The following is a 23,665-nucleotide window of genomic DNA, read 5'->3' on the forward strand; positions in this document are numbered from 1 at the left end:
CTTTGTTTTGTGATATCTTCTCTCTGTTTGCCCCTAATCGTTGTGTGGATGCTGATATTTAACAAGGCAATTTGAGGTATTGGTGAGGATTTACAGTGGAGAAAAGAAGCGGGCATAAATCAATCAGAGGTATTTGTTCAGGAATTGATTGAAATCACTATAATTGCTGCATACAATACATCAATGACTAGGCCTCCTCATTCATGAGTGGTGTAATGGTGACACCCATAGACCTGATGGGTCCTTTTGAACCTATCCTGCCTAGCAGTTTTAGGTCACCTGATCGGAAGAGGTTGAGGAGACACTGATCTGAGCTTCCTCAGATATGGTCAGAGCTGTTCTATGTGTAGCTCTCTTGGACTCTGGCTGGGAGGACTAACCAGAGAGAGAGAGAGCCTAACCCATAGTCCCCATCCATCAAACAGCCTGTGCAGTGACTCTGGGTAGGGATCTTGCCATTTCTGCCCTAGCCATGGGGGCCTGGGAGCAACCTGTGAGCCACATCAATGCCCGCTTCTCCCAGTCCAGGGCAAGCGGCAGCCAGCACTGTGGTCAAGGTTCTTTAACCACAGCCTTCCGCTCCACCCTGGCTAGGGAAAGAAGTAACCGGTGTCAGGAGTGTAGAAATCCTTGTTTTCTTCAAAATCCTTCCATGCTGCAGGCTGGTCAGGGTTAAGTTATAGTAACTAGGAAATTTGTAGTCTCTCATGTACGCACAGAATATGCAAAATAGGGTCTTAAGTCATTTGCATGTAATCTGGAGACTTCTGTAGCTGAGGCTTGGCCTGACATGAGAAATTAACACAAGAAGGAAGGCCTTGTTTCTTGGAGGATAGAGTATGGGAGGTAAACAGCTCATTAGGCTGACAACAGAAAGTTTGTCCTAAATAAGAACGGCCATACTGGGTCAGACCAAAGGTCCATCTAGTCCAGTATCCTGTCCTTCGACAGTGGCCAATGACAAGTGCCCCAGAGGGAATGAACAGAACAGGTAATCATCAAGTGATCCATCTCCTGTCGCCCATTCACAGCTTCTGGCAAACAAAGGCTAGAGACACCATCCCTGCCCATCCTGGCTGACCTATCCTCCATGAATTTATCTAGTTCTTTTCTGAACCCTGTTACTGTCTTGGCCTTCACAACATCCTCTGGCAAGGAGTTCCACAGGTTGACTGTGCGTTGTGTAGAAAAAATACTTCCTTTTGTTTTAAACCTGCTGCCTATTAATTTCATTTGGTGACTCTTAGTTCTTGTGTTATGAGAAGGAGTAAATAACGCTTCCTTATTTACTTTCTCCACACCAGTCATGATTTTATAGACCTCTATCATATCCCCTCTTAGTCTTCTCTTTTTTCCAAGCTGAAAATCACCATCTTATTAATCTCTCCTCATATGGAAGCCATTCCATACTCCTAATCATTCTTTTCGCCCTTTTCTGAACCTTTTCCAATTCCAGTATATCTTTTTTTGAGACTGGGCACACAGTATTCAAGATGTGGGCATAGCGTAAGATAAGTAAGTAGGTCAGTAGGCTAAGACAGAATGTCTGAGCAAGCTAAGATAAGAGGGAGAACACCCAGGGAACCATTTACTAACAATGGACAAGGTAAGATAGGAATGGACAGGGCATGCTGCACAATCTTTGGTTCCTGCAAAGTAACCAAGCCAATCCCAAAATGTGATGCAGTGTGTAGTAAAAGTAATCTAATGTGTAAATGTATAAAAAAAGAAGAGGTTTGCTGTGTAACTGTGGGCATATGGTACTCTCTGTACCCACCCCCTCCACTTGAGTCTGATCAACTCAGTGTAGCTTTGCTGTATGCCAAATAAAGGAACTTGCGTGATGAAATCTGGAGTCAAATTAAACTTTTAGGATCCCAGAGAACTGGATGAAGTGTTCTCCCAGAATTGGACAAGGAGTCCTGGATAAGGCAAGTGGAAAAGGTCTTGGAGGGAATCGCAGCAACTTCTGAGCCTTCAGCCTTAGCAGATACAGTTTTAAATGTTATCCCCTTGAGCAAATAAATTGTGGAGATCTCAGCCTTCTACTACATATGTAATAGTTTTTACTTAGATCGTGTTACATTGTTTCAAATAACATATAATAAGATGACATTGTCTAGCTGCACTTAGTCTTTAAAAATGTGTTCAGTAGGATTGCCACAAAACCACAGGAACTGGACTGTGAGCAGTGGCTGGTTTGAGAGGTCGTGAAAACAGCCCATTAGTCTTTGCATGAGGAAATACCAAAGTAGAAGGTGGCGGCGGCAGCTTCCTCCTTTACAATGTCAGCTTCAACACATGATGGAGAAGTCCCGGGCCTTCAATATTAAAAAGAGAGCAAGGTTTGGTTTAACTGAATACTGAAGCACCAGCTAAAAAAGACTGTCTCTTTGCTTGGTTCTACCTGGCTTTACTGAAGTAATTATCTCATGTCCTAAGGAATCTCAAGGTGTGAGAATATGAAGATATATAACATATTCAGATTGTCAGACACTGAAGTTAAATGTTAGAAATAATTAACCTTATGAAAACTCAGAGCTAATGAATTCTAAAACTGTGACTCATGAACAAAATATATGCTAAGTACAAGCAAGTAATTGTTCAAAGGTACTAAGTTTTGTGCACACTTTATCCAACCAAGAAATGTGTGAATATTTTTTCCAGAGAGACTAATGTAAAGATCACACTTCTGACTGAACAAGTTATTCTCTTGTTACAATTAACGCCTAAGATTACTACAGCTGAGAGAGACTAGAAAAATATTATTTTCTTAACATTTTATTTTTCACAAGTTAGAGTAGCACTTTGTGTATAGTTGATTTCACTTGTACCTGTGTATAGTTAGTCAGTTCCCCTATTTCTGTTGGTCTTTTGCAGAGCAACAAGAATAAGACACATTTTTTAAAAAAAAATAGGAAAACATGATTGTAAAACCACAAAAAATAGCAAGAAGACTTTCAGGTGTAGTACCTGAAACTGCTTTATACTCATTATTTAATAATTAACTGGTTTGAACTTGACGGTTTCTTCTTAGACATTTAGTATAACGTATACATTTGGATGTGCCATACCTGATAAATTCCCTGACCTTAAAAATGTTAATGTATACATCCATAGACATCTGTTTCACTGAAACTACTGGAATGTGCAGTTACAAGCCCTCAGTGCTTGTCTTTACAAGATAACTGAAGCAGTGAATTACTTCCCGGGGTAGGCATATAAAACAGCATGTAAGACAAACGTTATATTTCATTATTATATGGCAGACAACCCAAACCATGTGATAATACACATGTATTCCTGGCTTTGGCCCTGCCTTGCTTGCTCAGTGATCTTGGGCAAGTCACGTCCCCACTCTTTGCCTCAGGTTCTCCATCTATAAAATGAGGATAATGACACCGACCTTCTTTGTAAAAGCTCTTTGAGATCTACTGATGAAAAGTGTTATAAGAGCCAGGTATTATTATTATTATTTTATTAACAGGAAACAAAACCATAACACAAATGTTTTGTTGGTTTCCTTTTTATGTGGTATATAATTTCAGCTGGTACAGTAATAGATAAAAAGTACATGAATTATTTGTATAACATAAAGAGTTTTTTGGTCAATAGCAAATATATGGAATATTTCTTATTTTCCTTTGCTTTAAATTGCATCTAATTTTGTTTTTGTTCAGATAACACTTAGCAAAAGTCATAGTTTGGCATGCGCACATTCAACATTTTTACTCGGTCATATTTTTTTTTTTAGAAGCTACAGCACTGTAAATTGGCTATCATCTGAGCACTGTCCTAAAATAAAACTGAGTAGAAAATTTAAGGGCTGATCCATATTGTCTAAAATGTATAAACTATATTGTAAGTCCAATTTAATCCTTAACCAAATGGCTTGTGCCTAATTATTGAGGTTGGAGACACAATAAAATTCCTCAGTCTTCATTGCCCTTAGTATTGTGGTTTACCTATGCTGCAGTGACAATAGCATGCAATTTCAGCCTTAATTATTCATTTCCTGACTGGTTAACTATAGCCAAAAACTTTTTAATATTGTGTTAATCCATTTTTAAAAGTTAAATAAATGGAAAGGGAATGAATAAAATGAGAATTTAAAGAATAAATAGTGTTTACCAGATACCATCTACAGGGAAGAACAGCTTAATGGACTTAGCTAATAAGGTTGGGCTGGAAGGTGGAATGTTTTGAATTACTTTAAATGTCATAAAAATATTAATCACATGAGAACAGCTTGTTGTATGTTTATAGAACAAAGTTTAAATTGTTGGTCTGGTCTAAATGGACTTTTTACACAGAGTATAGTTTCTTCTGAAAAAGAACAAACAACTGTGGTAGAGAAGTTTGTGTATGCATGGTGGATTTATTATAGGGGTGCAAATTAGCACTGAAATCGTTTTTAAAAAAAAAACAACCAAAAAACAAGAAGAAACTTATTTTTAAACTGAATATATTGTTTATGAAAGGCAGAAAGGCTGCCAGACCTGGATACTGAAGTAATTTATCCCCTAAAGGAGTACTGTGGTATCACTAGCAGAGCTAAACTTCTTGATGGAGATGGGACCGTCCTAACTCTACTGAATGTTGTGGTATGGATGTCTCTCCACAAAAGATCTAGGCTAAAATCACTGTCTCGTTTGACTGTGATCAGTGAAATGAGACAGAAAGGTCTGACTTGTCGTAAAAACCTGGCCAAATTTGAACAGGTGCTTTACGTAGACACTTCATCATCCTCTTGTTCCATTGAGCTTTGAGCAGGGGGTTGGACTAGATGACCTTCTGGGGTCCCTTCCAACCCTGATATTCTATGATTCTATGAGCCACCCAGCCCCACTGGAAATTTGGAAAACACAGGTTCAGCTTTGGGTCTTCTCAGATCTTTGACATTCTCCCCTTTTGAATGAATATTTGACTGTAAGATTTTAAAAGCTTTTTTTTTTCTTTTCCTTCTACATACTCTTCATAAAGCAGATAAGAAAATTCAAATAACTTGCACCGCATTTACAGAAATTCTTGATTTTCACAGTTTGTATGATACTTCATTGCAAAACATAAACAGCACTTACAGATTGTTTGATTAATAGTGATAAGCCAGTTTCCAAAGGTTCATTGTCTTTCTTTAGTATACACACAGTATTTCAGATGCTTATCCAAAACCTGAGTTGTTTAAATCTCTTGCATCTGCAAAAATAGGCTGGAAGTCTCAAAAGAGAATTCTTGTGGCAACGTCTTTCTCGTTGTATTTTGTTGTTTTCTAACTCTGAATGGAATTGGGAAATACTGCAATGATATTTGCAAAGATAGCTGGAAGGAGATATTGTTCACAAATGCAAAATGAATTTAACATTGTTTTTAATATTTTGGTTGAACGTTAGATTCTTTTATCTGAGCAGGGTTATCTATCGTTACTGACTAATGCATAAACTAGAAATATTATATTGAAAAGAAGCAGGTGACTTAATAGATACAGGAGGAATATTTAGTGTAATAGCAAACTTGTTGATGATTTGCAATTTTAGAAACATTTCATTACTTAATAATTACCACAAGTCAGACCCAGAGTTACAACACGACTCCGAGCTGTTTAAAATGTGTATTGGTTACATGGCTTCACCAAGGGTGCAGAACAAATACTTTCTCCTTATCTTAGATTCTGAACTACCAAAGTCAGATTATGACAGAAATCTGATGTGGTAGAGGTGGGTTGTCTGAGTTTATAAAGTCTGAGATTAAACCTTACTTCAAGAAGAGAGATGTGTTGTGGTCACAAGGGCCAAATAACTGAACCTAGTCTTGTATAATCCAGCTTCCTTACCCTAGGGCCAAAGGCTACATGTCTGTATTCTGGGAGACTACCAAGGTACTTAAAAGCTGTGATGATAAATATCCTGTAGTACAGGATTTTTTTTCTCCCTTTCTCTTATTTCCCCTTTAAAAAAAATTGTTTTACCAGAAGTACATTCATAGCATTACTTGTGTGGTATCTAGATATTTTAAAAATATTTTATTATTTAATTATGGACTCCAGGATCACTTTGACTCCTCTTATGTCTATAAACTCTTAATCCAGAATTTGTAAACATGTAAATTGTTATGAATAAAACAGGGTTTTAGCTGTACCTTGTGTAGTTGCATTTTTAATCTCCCAAATAGTAAATGGAAATATGGGTATGTATCAGTGGAATCCAAGTCTAACTTGACTTTTTACAGATTCATACTAATGAATATCTTGAGTGAGGTAAACCTAACTTGAGGTTAGCATAAGATGAATATGGGTCAATTTGGTGGTGGCAAAATCAAAGGAAAATCCCCCCCAAAATTCTCTGCCAGTCTGGTAATATGCCTGCTAATAGTACCTTTACATGATATAAATTTTATTAGATTCCTCTTGGTTTACCATAAACACAAAATGTATCTATGATAAGCAGAAATATGAACTGAAGTGTTCCTAAATGTTAACGTATATACATTCGACCATTGCTTACGTATAAATTTCAAAACATGTAGAATATGGTTTCTGTCATGCTGAAAGTACAGAAAATCTCCTGAAACAAAACTTTGGAGGAATAAAACACTGAGTGTTCTGATTTTATAATTGTTGTTATGGTGACAAACTATTGCAAGTAAAACATTTTGGAGACTCTGTTTTAGGAATGGGTTTTGTGGTCTTTATATCGAATTATACTAAACAAGAGCTGGCATAAATTTACTACTGTTGTGGAAATTAGACTGGTTCATCTTCTGATCAGCTGGTCCACTAAAATCGCTATCTGCAAAACTGGCATTTAAGTCATAACATGGCAAAGTAGGAGATAAATCAAGTGTAGCTAGAAGGGACGCATGTGATACTGCAGGCAGACAAGCTTTAAAGCTATTTTAATACGTTAGCATATGTCACAATACTAAGAGCATTTGTGCTTATTAAAGTACTTAAGGAAACATTCCATTTGGTCGAAGTGTTGGAAACACTTTGCGTTTCAGCCTAAATTATGAATTTTTCTTTTTTACTGACTTGCATAGCCACCATAACATTTTTCTCATTCACATCTTGGTGGCTCAGTTTGCTTGGTAAGCATTTTCTTTGATCTTAGATAAACCACAGATTTAGCTGGTTGTGGTCTGGAGTCAACAAACCCAAGTAAAACTGTTTTGGAACATGGAACAAACATTTATTACCTAGTCTCAAATGTATTTAAGGTAAAATTAAATAATGGTATGCTGTCTGACTCCAAAGACTAAAAGAATATTGTGAACTTTTTTTAATGATCAGAAACTGAATTAACTTTAATAGCATTTTTACATGTTCATTTTGAAGACAAAATACCACTTTGCAAGTACTACTTCAAACTACTGTATGCATAAACATATCTCAAACTGAAATGTCATTTAAAAATTTTTCTGTCTAAAAGTTAAGGACCAGTTATAATCTCCCGAAAACTTTAGCAGAGGGCTGTCAAGGAAAGGATGATAGAAATGTAACTATAATGTTGAGAGAGGTCGTGTCTCTTTGCTTTCCCATTTTCCTGAACACCTACATTCACTTTGGTGTTCTTTGGCAGGAGAGTTTTAGGAAGGAGACTGATCAGCATGGTGTTGTGAATTACTCCTCACCCTTTGAATATGGTGATAATTCCAGGTCTAAAAATAGGAGATAGCAAAGTGTAAAATTCTGGCTGAATCTTTAGGTACAAAACTCAAACTTCAAAAATGAACATTTTTCATTTTACACTGCCTGGGCATCTTAGATTATAGCAATTTTTCATCGATAAATTTATCGAACTATGGAATGACATACATGTTTCATGCTAGCTATGGTCATAATAAAAAGAAATCTTTCCATGTGTGTTGCCATTTGTTCTCTTGTTGCTTTTGTTGCTGTAAATTGACAACTCTTCTATTAGAAGTGATTGATGATGCACTCCAGTGCTTTATAGGTCTTGAGGTCAGTAGTCTCATAGACTAGAAATTCTGTGGGAAACTGGGAGAGCAGACCCGTTCCTCCAAAGGGACAAAAACCTCTCTCTGTTCAGAATTATCACTGAAGTGTGCATAATATGTCATCAGTGATGAACAAATGCTGAAGACGCGGGGCAAAAAATGTGTGTTCTCTCGCTCTCTCTCCCTCCCCGCCCCTCATATTTAGCCAACATATATGGATAATACGCACATCTCCATTTGTACCAGTTAGTAACAAGCCACACTTGTTACCTGAGGACTTTACTCACACACAGTAATTTTATTATTAGAAGGTGATGTGTCCTGGAAGTTAAATGGAAGGGTAAATATTTTAGCATATAGAAGTTGAGACTGTAAATGAACAGGACTGGAAGCTTCAGTTATATAGATTCAGCTGAAATATCTATTTAACTCCATTTCTGGCTTTCCATACTTTCCTGCTGCTGATACAGTGCTGATCTGGAGAGCCTAACAGATACTTAGTAATTAAATTGCTACCTCAGTTGTCTGCTCACCAATTAACGGAACTCTTTACCAGTCAGTGGCATTCCAGAAGTAGTGTTCCAGCTTCCCTTATTCGAAACCCTATTCCAAATATTTTTGGAAAATCAGGGTTGTATGATTTGGGTTGATGTATAATTGCTGCTTCCTAGATAATTTTTGAAGTGCCACAGCTCAAGTACCAAATACAGCCAACAATGTCTTAAAATATGGTGATGAGTCATTCTTTCATATCAACTGAAAAAAAAAGGCTAATATTGCTCAGCAACATCTTATATATTTGGTGAACTCAAACAATAAGTGATGTTTAGAGGAAGATGCTGTGTGTGTGTGTGTGTGTGTGTGTGTGTGTGTGTGTGTGTGTGCAAATATTTTATTATGGTTATATACTTTTTATTTTATTTTGTATTTTTTACGACCCAGACACCTTAGGTGAGGCCCTCAGATACTAAAGGCTGCACTGGCAACATGTAGGTATCACAAAGTTTGGGTGGTGTTCATTATGTCTGTTACCATCCCTCCCCTTCCATCTCCCCTCCCCCGCCATTTGAATCTGTTAGGAAGAATTTTTGTTGCTATCTGCAAAGGACTTGGAGTTATGTTAAACTTATCTTGGAAGACCTGAAAGAACACATGAGGTACCAATAATAACTTCATTTGGCTATAATCCTTCAAAAGCAGAACTGCCTTTTTTAGTAATGAAAAGAAGCTTTGTGCTTTAGCCCTGCTCTAAGGATGGTACTGTGTTAAAACACAGTCTGACTGGTGCAGCTGAGTTAAATGAAGTAATATCATATAAAGGGAAAGGAAAACAATAAGCAAACTGTTGAGATTATGGCTTATGGCCATTGAAAAGATTGTAGTTTAATCTAAAATTTAAACAGAGATCAAAATGACTTCTGTATGTTACTTGTTCTTATTGAAAAACCAAAAGCGTTAAGTGCAGATATGAGCCCTTTGTTATATGTATACTGAGGTAACACAAAGTTGTTTCTGCAGCAGCCTGTGAAGTTTCTGGCCATACGATTGCCATGGCTGCCATTTAGCGATCAATCTGAAAGTAACTTAATTGAAACTTGTGTAGTTTCTTGCACTTCTGTGTATGGTTGGCTGTTTTGTTTTGGTGGGCCCTCGATGTTGTTTCGGAGTAAGAGAATCCAGTTCATTTTTTTTCGACATATGTTAGCTGCAATACTGTAGATTCAAATCCAGTAATCTCACTTTCTTTGCAGGAAATAATTAAGCATAGTGAAAAATCACCCACATTTAATGGGGGAGGAGATAGATAAATATACTTAGGTAAAATATTTCAATAACCTAGCAAAGAAGTACATGTATTTTTAAATTTGTGCATGTTTTTTTTTTCTATTTTAGAGCGCACTCTGCACCAAAGCCCGATCCTGTTCCTGTACAAAAGGTACGTTTTTTTTTAATTTCTACCCAGAGATGTAGTGTGTTGCACTAGTTTCTGCACTTCCTTCACTCGATTCTTGATACACACTAGTAGTCAGTCTGTTCTTTTAGCACAACATATTGAGTTTTCCTATGTTACGTAAAGATCTTGTATACCAAGAAATCAGAGTGCTTTTCTTAGTGATATCGTCTTAAAAAAAATTGGGGAAGAGTACAGTGATTAACAATTAAAAAGCAATAAATACATATTACCTTCCAGCTTTTTCATCCCCAAACACCTATTTCCTAACTATTTTTTCTTAACTTAGTGATAGCCTTTATGGCAGCATTGCCCCATCCTGAAGGGAGAAACCGCTGTTCTTTCTTCCAAAGAGAAGCCATAACTTTCTGTGCTCTTGAAAGGAGCCTAGCTTGATAAAGTGCATAGAACAGTTCATCAGAGTTCTTTCCAGTAGTGGAGAACCCTTCAGAGTTCACGCACTGTTGGAAAATACTTTTAGGCAAGACTATATTCTAAATTTTAGAATCCTTGCAAAACGTCAGGTTCACATTCTTTTTCCACTATTTTAACCTGATGGAGGCAGGTAGGAAGTCTTTACAGGACAGATGCATGAGAACAATCTGCACCTCTCAGATCCTAAAAGCGCTTAAGGAAGTCTGTTCCATCTCTGAAACACATATCACCAAAACCAGAAAGTAAATAATAGCCTTCATAGTATATGGCTTGTTCCTTTTCAGCTATTTGCCAGTTGCTGCTGTGCCCCTTGAAATACCACTTCATGTTCCCCATATCCAGTGATGAGCTGCCACATCCTGTCCGTCCCCCCGGAGCTTCCCCACCCCTTTAGCAACCGGTTCTAAACCAGCTTCAAAATTTAACAACCGGTTCGCGTGAACCAGTACGAACTGGCTCCAGCTCACCACTGCCCATATCCTTTGACAAAGCAGCAAATTGTTACATAAGATATAAAATGTAATATTCTGTGTGTGTGTGTGTGTGTGTGTGTGTGTTGAATTTGGTTTGAGATGGAATATGAATTTTAAAAAAACTTAAGCGGATTTATTAAGCAAACTTTCATACTACATATGAGTAATCTGTTGTTCTTTACATCTGAGTAAGTCTTTTGTTTAATCCTTAAACCTTATTGAGGCAAGGATATGCCTCAAGAGTATATGCAAGGATATACTCTTGCATGAGATAAGAGTAGCTAATATCTAGGGTTTCTAAGTTTGTTGTGTACGTTAGGATCCTTCCCTCTCCAAAAATGCATGTGTCATGTATCCATTTTTTGCCAATACAGTATAAGTGAAGTTTTGTTACTGCAAAACATATCATCTGTCTTGGTTTGAAGCAAAGAGAATTCCCTTCTCTGTTTCCAATGAAAATGTCTATTTTGCATGTGGTTGGTGTGCTTTGTATGTTTTTGTTTTTATTTTATATAGGGAGAACCTAAAGAAGTAGTTAAGCCTGTGCCTATTGCATCTTCTGTTGCACCCAAAGTCACTTCCACAGTGAACGTGGCCTACAATAAGACACCAAGGCCATTTGGAGCTGTATCTTCCTCAAAAGTCACTTCCATTCCATCACCGTCATCTGCCTTCACCCCAGCCCATGCGACTGTTCCGTCATGTGCTTCCCCTCCACCATTGGCCACTGTCACTCCTCCCCCATTCACTGCATCTGGACTGCATGTTAATGCCAAATCCAGTACTGACCAGCGTTCACCTGCACTGAATGCTGCTAAAGCTGCAGTTAATGTTCCATGGCAGCCCAACACATACAATACAACCCTGAACACGTATTCCAACGACAATGCCCAGGATGTAGCAGAGGGACAAAGAAGAGGATTCAAAGAGAGCCAGGTTGACAATAAACAGCAAAATGGGTAGGTGGCTTCAGGGCACTTTGTTTGCTATGAGGGACTTTTCTTCCAGACAATTTACTGGGCTGTGTTTAAGGGGACAAAACGCATCTTGGAAGAGTCGGGTTCTTTTCACACAACATCTCTGTGAAAAAGATAAATGTGAATGGGCTGGTTTTAGGTATAAAGTGAGCTTATTAGAGGATCTTCTAAAAGCATCTTGTGTCTGCAGCATAATCTCTGTTATAGAGTTGAACCATATGAGATTTGTTGAAAAGGCAGTTGCAATCATTCATTTGATGCGTTTTGAACTTTATAGCAAGCTCAGTAGTATATCTCAGTCCCAGCATGGTAAAGAAAGCAGCAGGCACCCAAAAAATGCGAGGCAGTTTGTCAAGAAGAGCCATCTAGAATTGGGAAAAACCAGGAATCGGATGCTAAGGAAGAATAAACTTGGCAATGGATGGCCACATAGTGCAAGTTACAGCATTTCATCCAGAGGTTGGGAAAGAAGGCAAAATATAGAACTTGTTATATTTGCTACATACAGGAAATTAGAATGCTGGTATGGGGATAAGATCAATCTTGAACTGAATCTAGTTTTTCATTGATTCTAATGCAGTTTTCCTGGAAAGTTCAGTTATGCAGAAGTGTGTCCATCTAATTTAAAAAAGCCAGCATTAAAATTCAAATGTTAGAATATTTTTAGCAATTCAGAATTATCAAAAAGGCAACCTCTAGACATTTTGAAAGTTAAACACTCACTAATATGTTGGCTGAAATTTAACATTTTAAAGACACTATCGGGATAGTTTGGGGCATTGCTGATGCTCCGCAAATCTTTAAATCGGGCACATAAAGCTACATTTTGAAGAAAAAATTGTTTTCATGTATTTTATTTAGTTTGCTTTCTTACAACCTTAACTTAATTTGTGAAGTTCAAGAAGTGTTTTGCATTATTACCAGAGACTTTTAAAGCTAGTTAATATAAGTATTATTCCACTTTTGTTCAGAGGTCATCAGAAGAGCAATAACAAAAATGTGGTCCTGATGCAAATGTCTTCTGGTACATTTTGAATTTGGTTCTGAACTTGAGTAGTAACATACAAAGAGAGAGTCATCTGTATCTGAACTAAAGTACAGCACTATGGTTTCAATTATTCCACTTTAAGAACAAATAATTAAGCTAATTACATTTATATTCCTTTTTATATTTCAGAACAAACTTCTTCCACATGTTCATTCATATAATGCAGGCCTTATGCATTTTATATCACACTGTTGTCATGGCAATTTTAAGACTCTTTCAAACAGATGATGGCATTATTCCACACAGCTTTAAAAAAGGGAAAAAGCAGGCAGTCCTGAAGACTCATTCCATACTAGGAGGCTCTGGTGAACCATCCATATACTTCCAGGAAGGGTACTTTTGGAAGAATAATTCAGGGAGCGGGCTTTCAGCTACAGTAACTAGCACTGAAAAAAACAGACTGATCTCAAAATCGGCTCTCTCGCAGGGAAGTAGTGCTGCAGGCCTAGAATTAGCACTTGATCAGTCAAGATAGGATGGCTCCTTGAGTAGCATAAGTGCATAATAATAAATTCAGTGAAAAAAGAATACTATGTGAAGAAAATGTCAACTGATTAGTGAAGAAATTCCTGTCTTCCTGCCAATCTTAGCAGAAAATTCTAGTGTGGGAACTTGGAAAAGGTTTAGTGAGGTTGTGAAAGTATACTCTCTATTATAATAGAGGGTGACAGTATAGTATACTTGGACTACAACTTGATTAAGCAACACTGTAAAAATCTTAAAGCTTTAAAGTGAAAATGACAAAAGCATATACAGCTGCATCTGTCTACGTAAAAGTACTCTCAGCTTGCTTAGTCACCATACTAATTAACAAGTAAAGTTCTCCCTTGCTTAACCCAGAATTGTTGGGTAATTGTTGAAATAACAGAAGGATGCAAGTTTGAAATAACGGAACCATCTGAAATGAAACCCCTTCCGATACACATATTCAGCAATTCTGTTTTATAATAATAAAAAAGGGTGTGGTGCATCTTGTAGATGTACAGTATTGTTGGGCAAGTAGAAAGCTCTAGACTTGTTGGACTTTGCTCTACTCAAAATATTTTTGTTTCAAATGTTGAGCAAACCCTTATTAGTATAAGAAGAATTTGCTTACACGTGAAAGAGGTGTAGTGGTGAAGAAACGCTAGGAGAAATTACGCTGTCGTTTTTACAAATATATTTAGACTGGAGTAATTCAGTCTGTTTACAAAAGGCTTTTGTAGCTCGTATCACATCACACTCTACGTGTAGTGAGTGAACTTGGGGATAACTGTGAGCAAGTGATAGTTTTTTGCTGTTGTCACGGAAGAGCAGAATATATGTACAGAAACATTCTGTTCTCACTTAAACCCATGTAAATCAGGTGTTATTCCACTGAAGTGAAGGGGGGGGTCAATTTCTGGTTTTTACACGGGTGTAAATGAGAGCTGAATCTAGCCCATTGTGTTTAAATCAGAGTCAAGTTGTCCCATGGTTGAAAAGTCAGTTTCTTCTTAATTAAAAGCAGAGTTGGCTACGTGGAGTCTTATGGGTATTTTCTTATTGTATAGTAGATTCAGATTTTTGAAACAATATATTATTCTGGATGTGCATTAAAACAGAATATAGAACAGTGATTCTCCAACTTTTGTATTGATTCTGAAACTTTCACATAGCAGCCTCTGAGTGTGACCCACTGTTATAAATTAAAAACGCTTGTTTATATATTTAACACCATTATAAATGGTGGAGGCAAAGCGGGGGTTTGGGGTGGTGGCTGACAGCTTGCGACCCCGCCCCCCATGTAATAACCTCATGACCCTGTGAAGGGTCCCGACCCCCAGTTTCAGAACCCATGATATAGAATATTAAAATTGGGGCAAAGGGAGGAGGCAAGCAAGAGGAATGAGAAGCGTTCAGATTTTTAACTCTGGCACTCCAGTAGTGGTTGGGTGAATTGATAGACCTACACATGAGGGACTGATTGCTTTCTCTGCCCTCTCCCCCTCCCCGCCCCCAGCCATTTCAAGAGTATGTAAATCACTGTCTCCTTTACAAACTATAGTTTAAAACTTGTCAGCTGTAGTTCATTGAGCCAACCTGGCAATACAACTGGCAGAGCTGTGCAAATTTTTTGGCCAAAAAGCATTTTTTCAGCGAAAAATCTTTACACCAAGCAAAATATTTTGCAAATATGTGTCTATTTCAGCCAATTGTTGGTTTTAAATTTAAAAAAAAAATGAGAAATGTTTAATTTCTAGTTACCTTTTCATTTAGGAAATTTCCTTTCTTTTTAAAAAAGTTTTTCTTTAGAAAGCTCAAAATCAAAATAAGTCATTCAGTTTTGGGTCGAACAAAAATTTTGCTCAACCAAAAATCTTTTTTTTTTTTTTTTCCAACTTTTTGATTAGCCAAACATATCATTTTCGGTCAAACCAAAGCGAACCAAATAAATCAGTTACTCGCACAATTCTTAAATGAATCAAGATCTAGAACTTCTCCATAATACTAACTTCTTCTGGATGATGCTGATAAGTGATTTTATTATGTAGGCATTCAGAGACAGCCTTGAATAAAATCACTTAGCATCTCTCTGTTTCTCTTTGTGGAAATATTGATGTGGTGTAGTGATTCAAAATATGACATTTGAAAACCTGGTGAAAACCTTACTAACCATCAAAACTGCAGCCTTACCAAATAGTTTGCTTCCTGGTTTGCTTTGCCTTCACTGTAGGATGGAGAAGAGAGGTCAATTTTCTGTTTCTTAGCTATGGCTTAAAGGGAGAGCTTTTTTGCTTCCTGTGGCTGTATGTAATTGTGCGTTTACCAAGACCTTCTTGCCAGCTCACGCATGAGAATGTGCCTGCTGCTTAAAACAGGAGAGACTGCTTCAGGTTCTTATTCAATGCCAAGTGGGTTGGGCTGAAACTTTCTCTTATAGGTTCCTGATAAATTTCAGCTTGACCCTAGATGATACAAAGCTTTACCAGAACTTGAACTTGGAAGATTCTCTGAAGTATTGGGAAAGGAAATCATTGAGATAATGCTTTAAATACTCTCTTCCTTTGCAGGTAACAACAGTGACAAAGTTAGTATCAACAGCACTGGAGTTGAATTATGGTGGTTTATGTTGTTGAAATAACCAGCATGTATGATGGTGTGCAAAATTAATATTTTGTAAAGCAATTTAATGTTTTCAAATAACCACATTTTAATGAAGTAAATTGTTTTGGTGTACGCTGAACATGGTGTGATTTTGCTTTTCATCATATTAAATATTGCAGCATTTCTTTGTCACAATTATCTGTGTGGTGTTCATGCGTGTACTGATTTTTTTTTTTTTTTTTTTTTAGTGCTATTGCTATATACCTCATGATATTGGTAATATAACTTGTTGCTTTAGTGGGGGTTAACTACGTTTTAGAGAAGTGTTTGGCTTGGGGGTTGAAGGGCATCACACTGTTAAATCAGCATGATATATAGAATACACATAAGTAAATATAATGCATATAAAATCTGTTGCTATTAGATTCCAGGTCTTTAAATTAACTAATGATTTTATTCTGATTTTAAAAATGACATTTCTTCCTCCCCACTCACCTGCCTTCAAATAAATACAAAATGTTAGCCCGAGCTAATTGCTGAATTGCCTGTCTAGATGTCTTTTTCTTAGGCTCTGGCACCATCTTGTGCCTCCCTGAGTAATTACCATAAAGATCCTCAAACTCTAAAAAAGGGAAGGAGTCTCATCTGTAGCAAAGAAAATGAGGGGGAAAACCTAGCAGAACACTTTTTCGTAATTTAGCTTTTAACAAACATGTAAGGCTACTTAGCTGCCTGTGTTCTTTATTAATGTGCATTTCATTAGCATGTATTTTAGTCTCTCTGTATTTCCATTTTGTAGTTAAATTCACACCTTTTCATATACAAATTTAATTCTTTCCATTAACTTTCTCTTGTCGCATCACTTCATTTTGTCTGCATTTCTTACCTGTACTCCATCATCCTGGAAATTCCATTGTCTCTTTTGTTACCATACCCCTCTCTCCTTCAGTAACCTTGATGAGGTGTAAGTACATCACTAATATAATTTCTTTTTCTTATTAAATGTTGTCTTATATTAATGCCTTGCACATCATTCTGTACTTTGCTGCTGTAACTTAGCTGCTGACTAATGAATTTAATAGGCCTCGGTCTTATTTTTTTGAGAAGTTAGTAACAAATACCCTTCTTATCCAATATTTTGCAGCTTTTTTAATGTGAAACAAGTTAAGAGGACATTGATACAAACAGAAGTGTTTTTTCAACTTCTGCAGTTTTGCCATGCCATATCTAAGGAGTTAATTTGGCATTGTACATCTCCTATACAGTGTGTAAAAACAAAAATAAACTGTTACTTTTAAAATAGATGCTTATAGTATCAGTCCCCTTTGGTACTTTCCCAAAATGGTGAAACATCACCATGTATTTGCCACAGTTCCTGAAAGTATAGTTTTAAAAACTCCATATCCCTGGGAGACTAATAGCTCAGGGATTGGTAATAGCATGTGGAACATTATGGGGGAACTTTCAAAGGTACAACTGAGATACCATTGACTTTTAATGGGAGTCAGGCACTTAACTGCCCTTTGTGCCTTTGAAAAACTCCATCTACACCTTTAGGATTCCCACTTCCAAGCCAGCCCTGATTGATAATACAAGACATTACTATAACAGATGGCTGTTGGTTGATGTATGTAAAATAAATCATATCCCCAAAGAGTGCAATGCTCCGCTGTGTAGACAAACCCTTAATATACTTCCTATGGGACAACAATCCACAGCTCAACAGCCACCACCACAATTGGCATCCTCGTTGGTAAATTCAGTTGGGAGGCATGACATTTCTTATCTTTTCATCCTTGTAGCTGCAGCTCTAAATGTTCCAGAGCAGAGTTGAGGTACACCTAGTAGGCAGTGTGCTCTATCTCTGTGAACAAAGCAAGGAATTCTTTCTCCAGGGCTGTTTAGCCCATTACATTTCACCAGCATTACATATACTACTTTTCAGAGATTGCAAAAAAAAAAAAAAAAAAAGCCACATTTTGACTACTTTTTTCTTACCTGTCAATCTATATGGAATCCAAGAAATCATGGACATTGCACAGAACCAATTTTTTGTAGCAGGATATTGTCACTAGTAAAAAGAAAAGGAGTACTTGTGACACCTTAGAGACTAACAAATTTATTTGAGCATAAACTTTCGTGAGCTACAGCTTATGCTCAAATGTTAGTCTCTAAGGTGCCACCAGTACTCCTTTTCTTTTTGCAGAAACAGACTAACACGGCTGCTACTCTAAAACGTCACTAGTGGTTGGCTTCATTGCACTTTATTGCTTGACATACCCGTATCTTTCACTTCAGTTTTCTTACTTTTTTTTACTTATTTTTCTTTTCCTCTCTCCTTGCTGTTCACACTGGAACACTGTTTCTTCTGTTGTCTTATTCCTTCAATTATAAGGAAAAACCCACCTAAACGGTAAATATTTAAAAAGGTATATAACATGGTATTAACGCTGAGTTGTGCTGTTTGATGTCTTATGATAGTGACTGTAGAAAATATATTAAATGTTTCCTCGTAAATCTGACTTAAACTACTAAATTCATGGAATTGTTTTGCAAGCAATAGACTTGAATCTGTGTTTATATCTCTGAGCTCATGTTACTTTGTATGCAGTAGCGTTTACAAAAAGTAGATCTGCACCCAAATGCAGAAGCTGTTTTTACAAACCTTGATAGTGCATGATGAAGTCTTAAATGCCATTGTGACAATGACAAAATTTAAGATTTCCTGATGAAATTTCACATTTTCCCCCCTTACAATTATTCTTTGTTGAAATAGTCCACCAAGGAAGCACATTGTGGATACCTATACAGAGTTTTACCACACACCCACTCACAGAGATGCCAGCAAAAAACGATTGATTGAAGATACTGAAGACTGGCACCCAAGGACAGGAACTACCCAATCACGTTCTTTTCGGATCCTTGCCCAAATCACCGGCACTGAACACAGTGAGTAATCGTTTGGTGTTGCAGCATTAGATAAGGTTAAGTAGCAGTAATGGACTTCCACTCTGTCATGGTTGAACTTGCTATACGGTGTTGAAACAAAAATTAATAAAGTTCTGTTATCCAATTTGTAACATTTCTTCCCCCGATCATCAATTCAGTAGTCAGTTACCCTGTTTTTGTGTGAACCCTCCACACAGCAAAAAAGAGAGGGGATTATGGGCAGGTGTAATGCCTTCAACTTTTTTTGACCTGACTAAATTCCAAGCTGACAGGGTCCCTTTAAAATAACTACCATATTCGCCCTAAATCAGCTTGCCAGAAAAATGTCCCTCCTGCCCTTCCTCCACCACCACCAAATGGAGAAATTTCCACTCAAAATCACACTGGCTTGTTTTATTGTTGAAAACAGGAGCTTCCAGCAGAACAGTACAGCATTTGCTTCTGCCTTAAAAGAGCTAGATACCGAATCTTAAAATCATAACATAACATGGAATAATAGGGCCATTGTAATTTAAGTCATTCTAAAGTGATTAGTGAACATTATTCTTTCCCTGTAATTTCTGTATGGATTTATGTTACAAGGGCCAGATTTGTAAAGATATTTAGATGCCTAAAGATGATGACAGGTACCTACAGGGGTTTCTGGAAATGTGTAGGTGCTTACCTTTCATTGAAGTCTAATGGGAGTTAGGCACTTTTGGAAATTCCATTAGGCACCTGTCTGCAGTTTTAGACACCTGAATTCCTTTAAAAATCTGGCTCTGTGGCTTTACAGGTTGAGGTAAATGAAAAAATAATAGCAATACCTTTTTTGAAAAATTATAAAATAGTTTTTCTTTGGCATGTACAAAATGCATGATAGTATGATGCAAAGGTTTTATTGGCCTGTTTTTGAGGAAGATCAACCTTAACTCAATTGTTTCAAAGTAACCATTTAGAAATATAAAAATTCTTATTTCATTGCAGTGAAAGAACCAGAAACTGAGAGTACAAAGAAAACAAAGTAAGTTGATTTGTTTGTATTTTGAGTATTCAATATTTTGCATGGCTTGTTTCGAACTGATGTAATATTGCAGTTTGGTGCATTGGTGTAAAGTTCAGAACATGTTGTTCTGTGTTAATATTGTGTTATAAATGAATCAGCATGTAAAATCAATACTTTGTGTGCTGTGATTGGCTTTTATTTAGGAGCTTAATACAAGACTGAAAATAAGCTTTGTACAGGAGTTGGAACTTTTCGGTGAATGTAACAGTTGATCCTCTGTCTGGTGATAGCTTGTAAACAGATGAATGTAATGTTTTGTCTTGAATCTAGCCATGCATTTTTGGCTTGTAATAGGAGATCAGATTAACTTTTTCTAAGATTTGAACAGATAGCTACTATTCTGTTGCTCTTGAAAAATTATGCTATTCAAAATTATGCTATTCAAAGTAGTGCTAAAGGCCCAGTTCAATACCTGATTCAGTGTGGGGGAGTATCTTTGTATTGACTTCATTTGGCATTGGATGAGGCCTTAAAAGACCAGATGAGAAAATATGTAGGCCTGTAAGTAGTGCATGTAGATGGCATGTTTTCAGTTCCTGTGAATTGAATTGTAAGACAAACTTCTTTCCTTTCTTATGTTTCTTCTATCACTTCTTTCCACAGGGAAAAGATTCCCATCCAGATCTTTAGCCCAAAATATACAAAATTACGTGACTGGCACCATGACGTCTCAGCACGTGTCCTTAATGTCCAGTGAATTACCCAAGTTGCAAAAACAAAACACAAACCTTTTCTTCTTTTTTCTCTTTTCCAAATGCTTTGCGCAAAAACAAACCAAAAAAAAGTATTTTATTAGCTTTCTTATGAGAGAAACTCTAGCTTTTTCTATACTTTTCTAACAATTTCCTACTGATATGTAAAGAATGAGATGAGTGTGTGTTTGTGCTGATCAGTAGTTAACAAACATACACAAATCAACACAAAGTGACTTAGGTGACTGAGTCTTCAAGTAGGTAGAAGAGGTGGCTATTGAGGTCCTTTCTTGACAAGGAGGATTAATTTGTATTGCTGAATTTGAGTTCTTGTAGGTTGTTAGAAAGATGAGCAAAAGAGCAGTATACAGTGTTGCTTGAAAAAAAGAGGCCTGCGCACACTGAAACTCTTGTACTTTCTAGGATAATTTTCTTTAAATTCAATAGAAGTTCAGCAGAAATATTTTAGAGTGGGTTGTAAATGTTTTTAAATGGTAGAGGGAGAAGTCAAATGGCTTCCCCGCCAAAAGGAGTTTTGCTGCTATTGCAAATCTTAGTGCAGTACAAGTACTGAGCCTGTTAAACAGGTGTCCCATCCACACCATGGAAAAACTATACAAAAAAGGAATGAAATGTTGCTGTGTACATGTAAGAGCTTCAGCATGCAACATCAAATGAGAATAAGATGAAGTCATAGACAGTGATGATTATTTATTGTATGGTGAAACTCTTAGGGTTTTTTGTGTGTTATAGAAGCTTCAGTAGCCTATGATGGTAACGCTTATTATCCTGTAATATAATGTATTATAGTAGAGACACTCATTAACTTAAACTTTTTGAAGTTTGAAGAGTATTTTAATAAAAGCTGCTTTTAACTTAGTTTTGTCTGATTTTTCTTTGAGGCCTTTTAATTCTGTACGTAGACCTCTCATACAAAAGTGCTGTATCTCTAGTATTATAATCTAACTGAAGCAAGAGACGAGACAATAAAACCAAATAGAGTTGTGCAAGAGCCACCAATATTTGTACAATAAATGCATGGGATTTTTCCCAAATCTCCTTTTAAAAATTGTCTATTACGTCTTTTAGATTTGTAAGGGATTCTGCATCAAGCTAGGAAGTGATTGATCTTTTTTGCTGTCCCAAATAGAAGTATGTGACGTGAGCCTAGAACACATTTGTTTTAAACAAACTAATTGTCAGCTTTTAACACCTATTGAAGTACAGAAAGTCTGAACCTAAAAGGTTAATCTTGGAGCAAAATGAAGTACCGTACTTATAAGTTGTATAGCATTTTGTTTAAACTTTGAGTATATCAACTAGGGTTTTCTAAAAGTAGAGAACTGGGGTTCTAGAAATAGAGCCCTTCCTTTAAACAAATTATTGCAGAGAGGTTACATCCTAAAAACATTCTAATATTCTGAAGTTTGCTTTTCCTCTTCAAAAGCATTACTTTGCCATAATAAACGTTCCTGCAGCTTAGCAAGGCTGTAGCTCACTGTGTTTGTCATGTTATCTTTAGGGAGAGTCAAACAGAAAATGGAGACCCCAGGTAACTGCTAAATTGTCTGAACACTAACAGTCACTCGTGTGGAAACATAAGAGTGCACAATATAAGGAATTATATCAAAGTACAAATAAAACTACAGAAGAATTCACATCCAGCACATGGTAGAATTAAAACAGTTATGTCCTCTCATGGTTTGATTTGTTTTACATTAAAACCACATAATGACTTTCAGGAAAAATAATTCACTATAACAGTTTCACTGCCGACAAAAATCTGTCAATTGGAAATGAACTGCCTTGGCAGTTCTATCAAATTATGATTTCTCTTCTGTTTCAAATACCTGTTTGTGTGTCACATTTTTACTAAAACTGTGCACATTATTCAATGCACATACAGCACACTATAATTATTGATTTGAACTAGAACATGTATGTTCAGAAATATGAATTTTAAGCATTGTATTAAAGTTGTTTTGCCGGTTTAAATCATTTTTTATGTATGGTAGGGTGGGAATGTTATTACAGTTTGTACGCAACACAGTAAAAAATAAGTGATAAGATGACTTCTTATGGCCCCTTTTGTAATGCATTCTTTAGGAGTCAGGTCAAACAATATCTTCAAAGTATGTATTTTTTTGAAACATATATATAAAATGAGAATATTTTCCTGTTGATAGGTAATTTGCCATTTTATCTATCTTGCTAGCATTTAGCTCTTAATAGAAGGAGTTGTTTCGATAAGAAATGGAAAAAATGATTTTGCAATCATCTAAAACATAGATTTGTTTAGCATGAGTGAAAATAAATATACAAAGCCCACGAGTCTTAAAAATATCCTCTTGGTGTGTCCAGTGATAAGTATATTCAGATTCGAGAAGAATTCCCCAAATCATATGAACTTCCCAGAAAACTAGATTTACAAATCACTGGCCACCTGGAAATGCCACCTGGCATGCCGCTGTATAAATATTTGGATGACACTTCATTAAGCAAGTTACTTTAGCAAAAATGTATTCAGGACTGTTAAACAAATTTCTAGATCAGCAAAAATCCTGCATATTTTTTCAAAATTAGAACCATATGGTATGGCCCTCTGGTGGCTGTTCTTATATTAGTAGTTTTAATGTCTATTCTCTTAATTTTTTTTTGGGGGGGGGGGGGGAAGGAAATACAGGAACAAAAAATTAAAAGTACTGATTTTTACCTTGGTTAGCTTAGAAAATATAAAGAGTTGAATGGTGTATTTCATCACATAACTTTTTCAGACTTTCTAAATTAGAATTACAACTATGTAAACTACATATCAATCTCTTTAAAAGACTTCTAATGTTTTTCTTAAAACCATCTGTTGTTTTCCTGCCTCCATTTAGTCTGTTCCACCTTCACTAGCCAGCAAAGTCTCTCACTCCTATTTTCACATTCTCCCACTATCTGTTCAAAAGTGTTTCCATAGTTAGTCAACAATAGGAACAAGGGAGCCAGGAGAGCTCATCTTAATTTAAAGTAATCACCTAATTGCTCAGTGGATGAACAGGTTAGTCAGCCTGTGTGCTGTCCCTGTGATAAG

General features: G+C 36.6%; 1 protein-coding gene across 24 annotated transcripts in view; it reads left to right on the forward strand.

Annotated features, from left to right (window-relative positions):
- The window catches only part of PDLIM5 (PDZ and LIM domain 5), a 179,610-nt gene that overhangs the window by 85,757 nt on the left and 70,188 nt on the right, over positions 1–23,665 (forward strand). For 10 of the 24 annotated variants that reach the window (XM_043512623.1, XM_043512628.1, XM_043512621.1 and 7 more), the window contains exons 4-9: positions 9,847–9,889; positions 11,329–11,771; positions 18,299–18,316; positions 18,680–18,852; positions 19,819–19,855; positions 22,112–22,141. In XM_043512623.1, the coding sequence (XP_043368558.1) occupies positions 9,847–9,889; positions 11,329–11,771; positions 18,299–18,316; positions 18,680–18,852; positions 19,819–19,855; positions 22,112–22,141 (744 nt within the window). Of the gene's footprint in view, positions 1–9,846; positions 9,890–11,328; positions 11,772–15,869; positions 15,887–18,298; positions 18,317–18,679; positions 18,853–19,818; positions 19,856–20,500; positions 21,468–22,111; positions 22,142–23,665 lie in introns of those variants that run through there. The other 14 variants (XM_038399133.2, XM_043512636.1, XM_043512635.1 and 11 more) reach the window with 11 other exon arrangements.

This window comes from Dermochelys coriacea, chromosome 4, assembly GCF_009764565.3.
Source record: "Dermochelys coriacea isolate rDerCor1 chromosome 4, rDerCor1.pri.v4, whole genome shotgun sequence".
Lineage (NCBI taxonomy): Eukaryota > Metazoa > Chordata > Testudines > Dermochelyidae > Dermochelys > Dermochelys coriacea.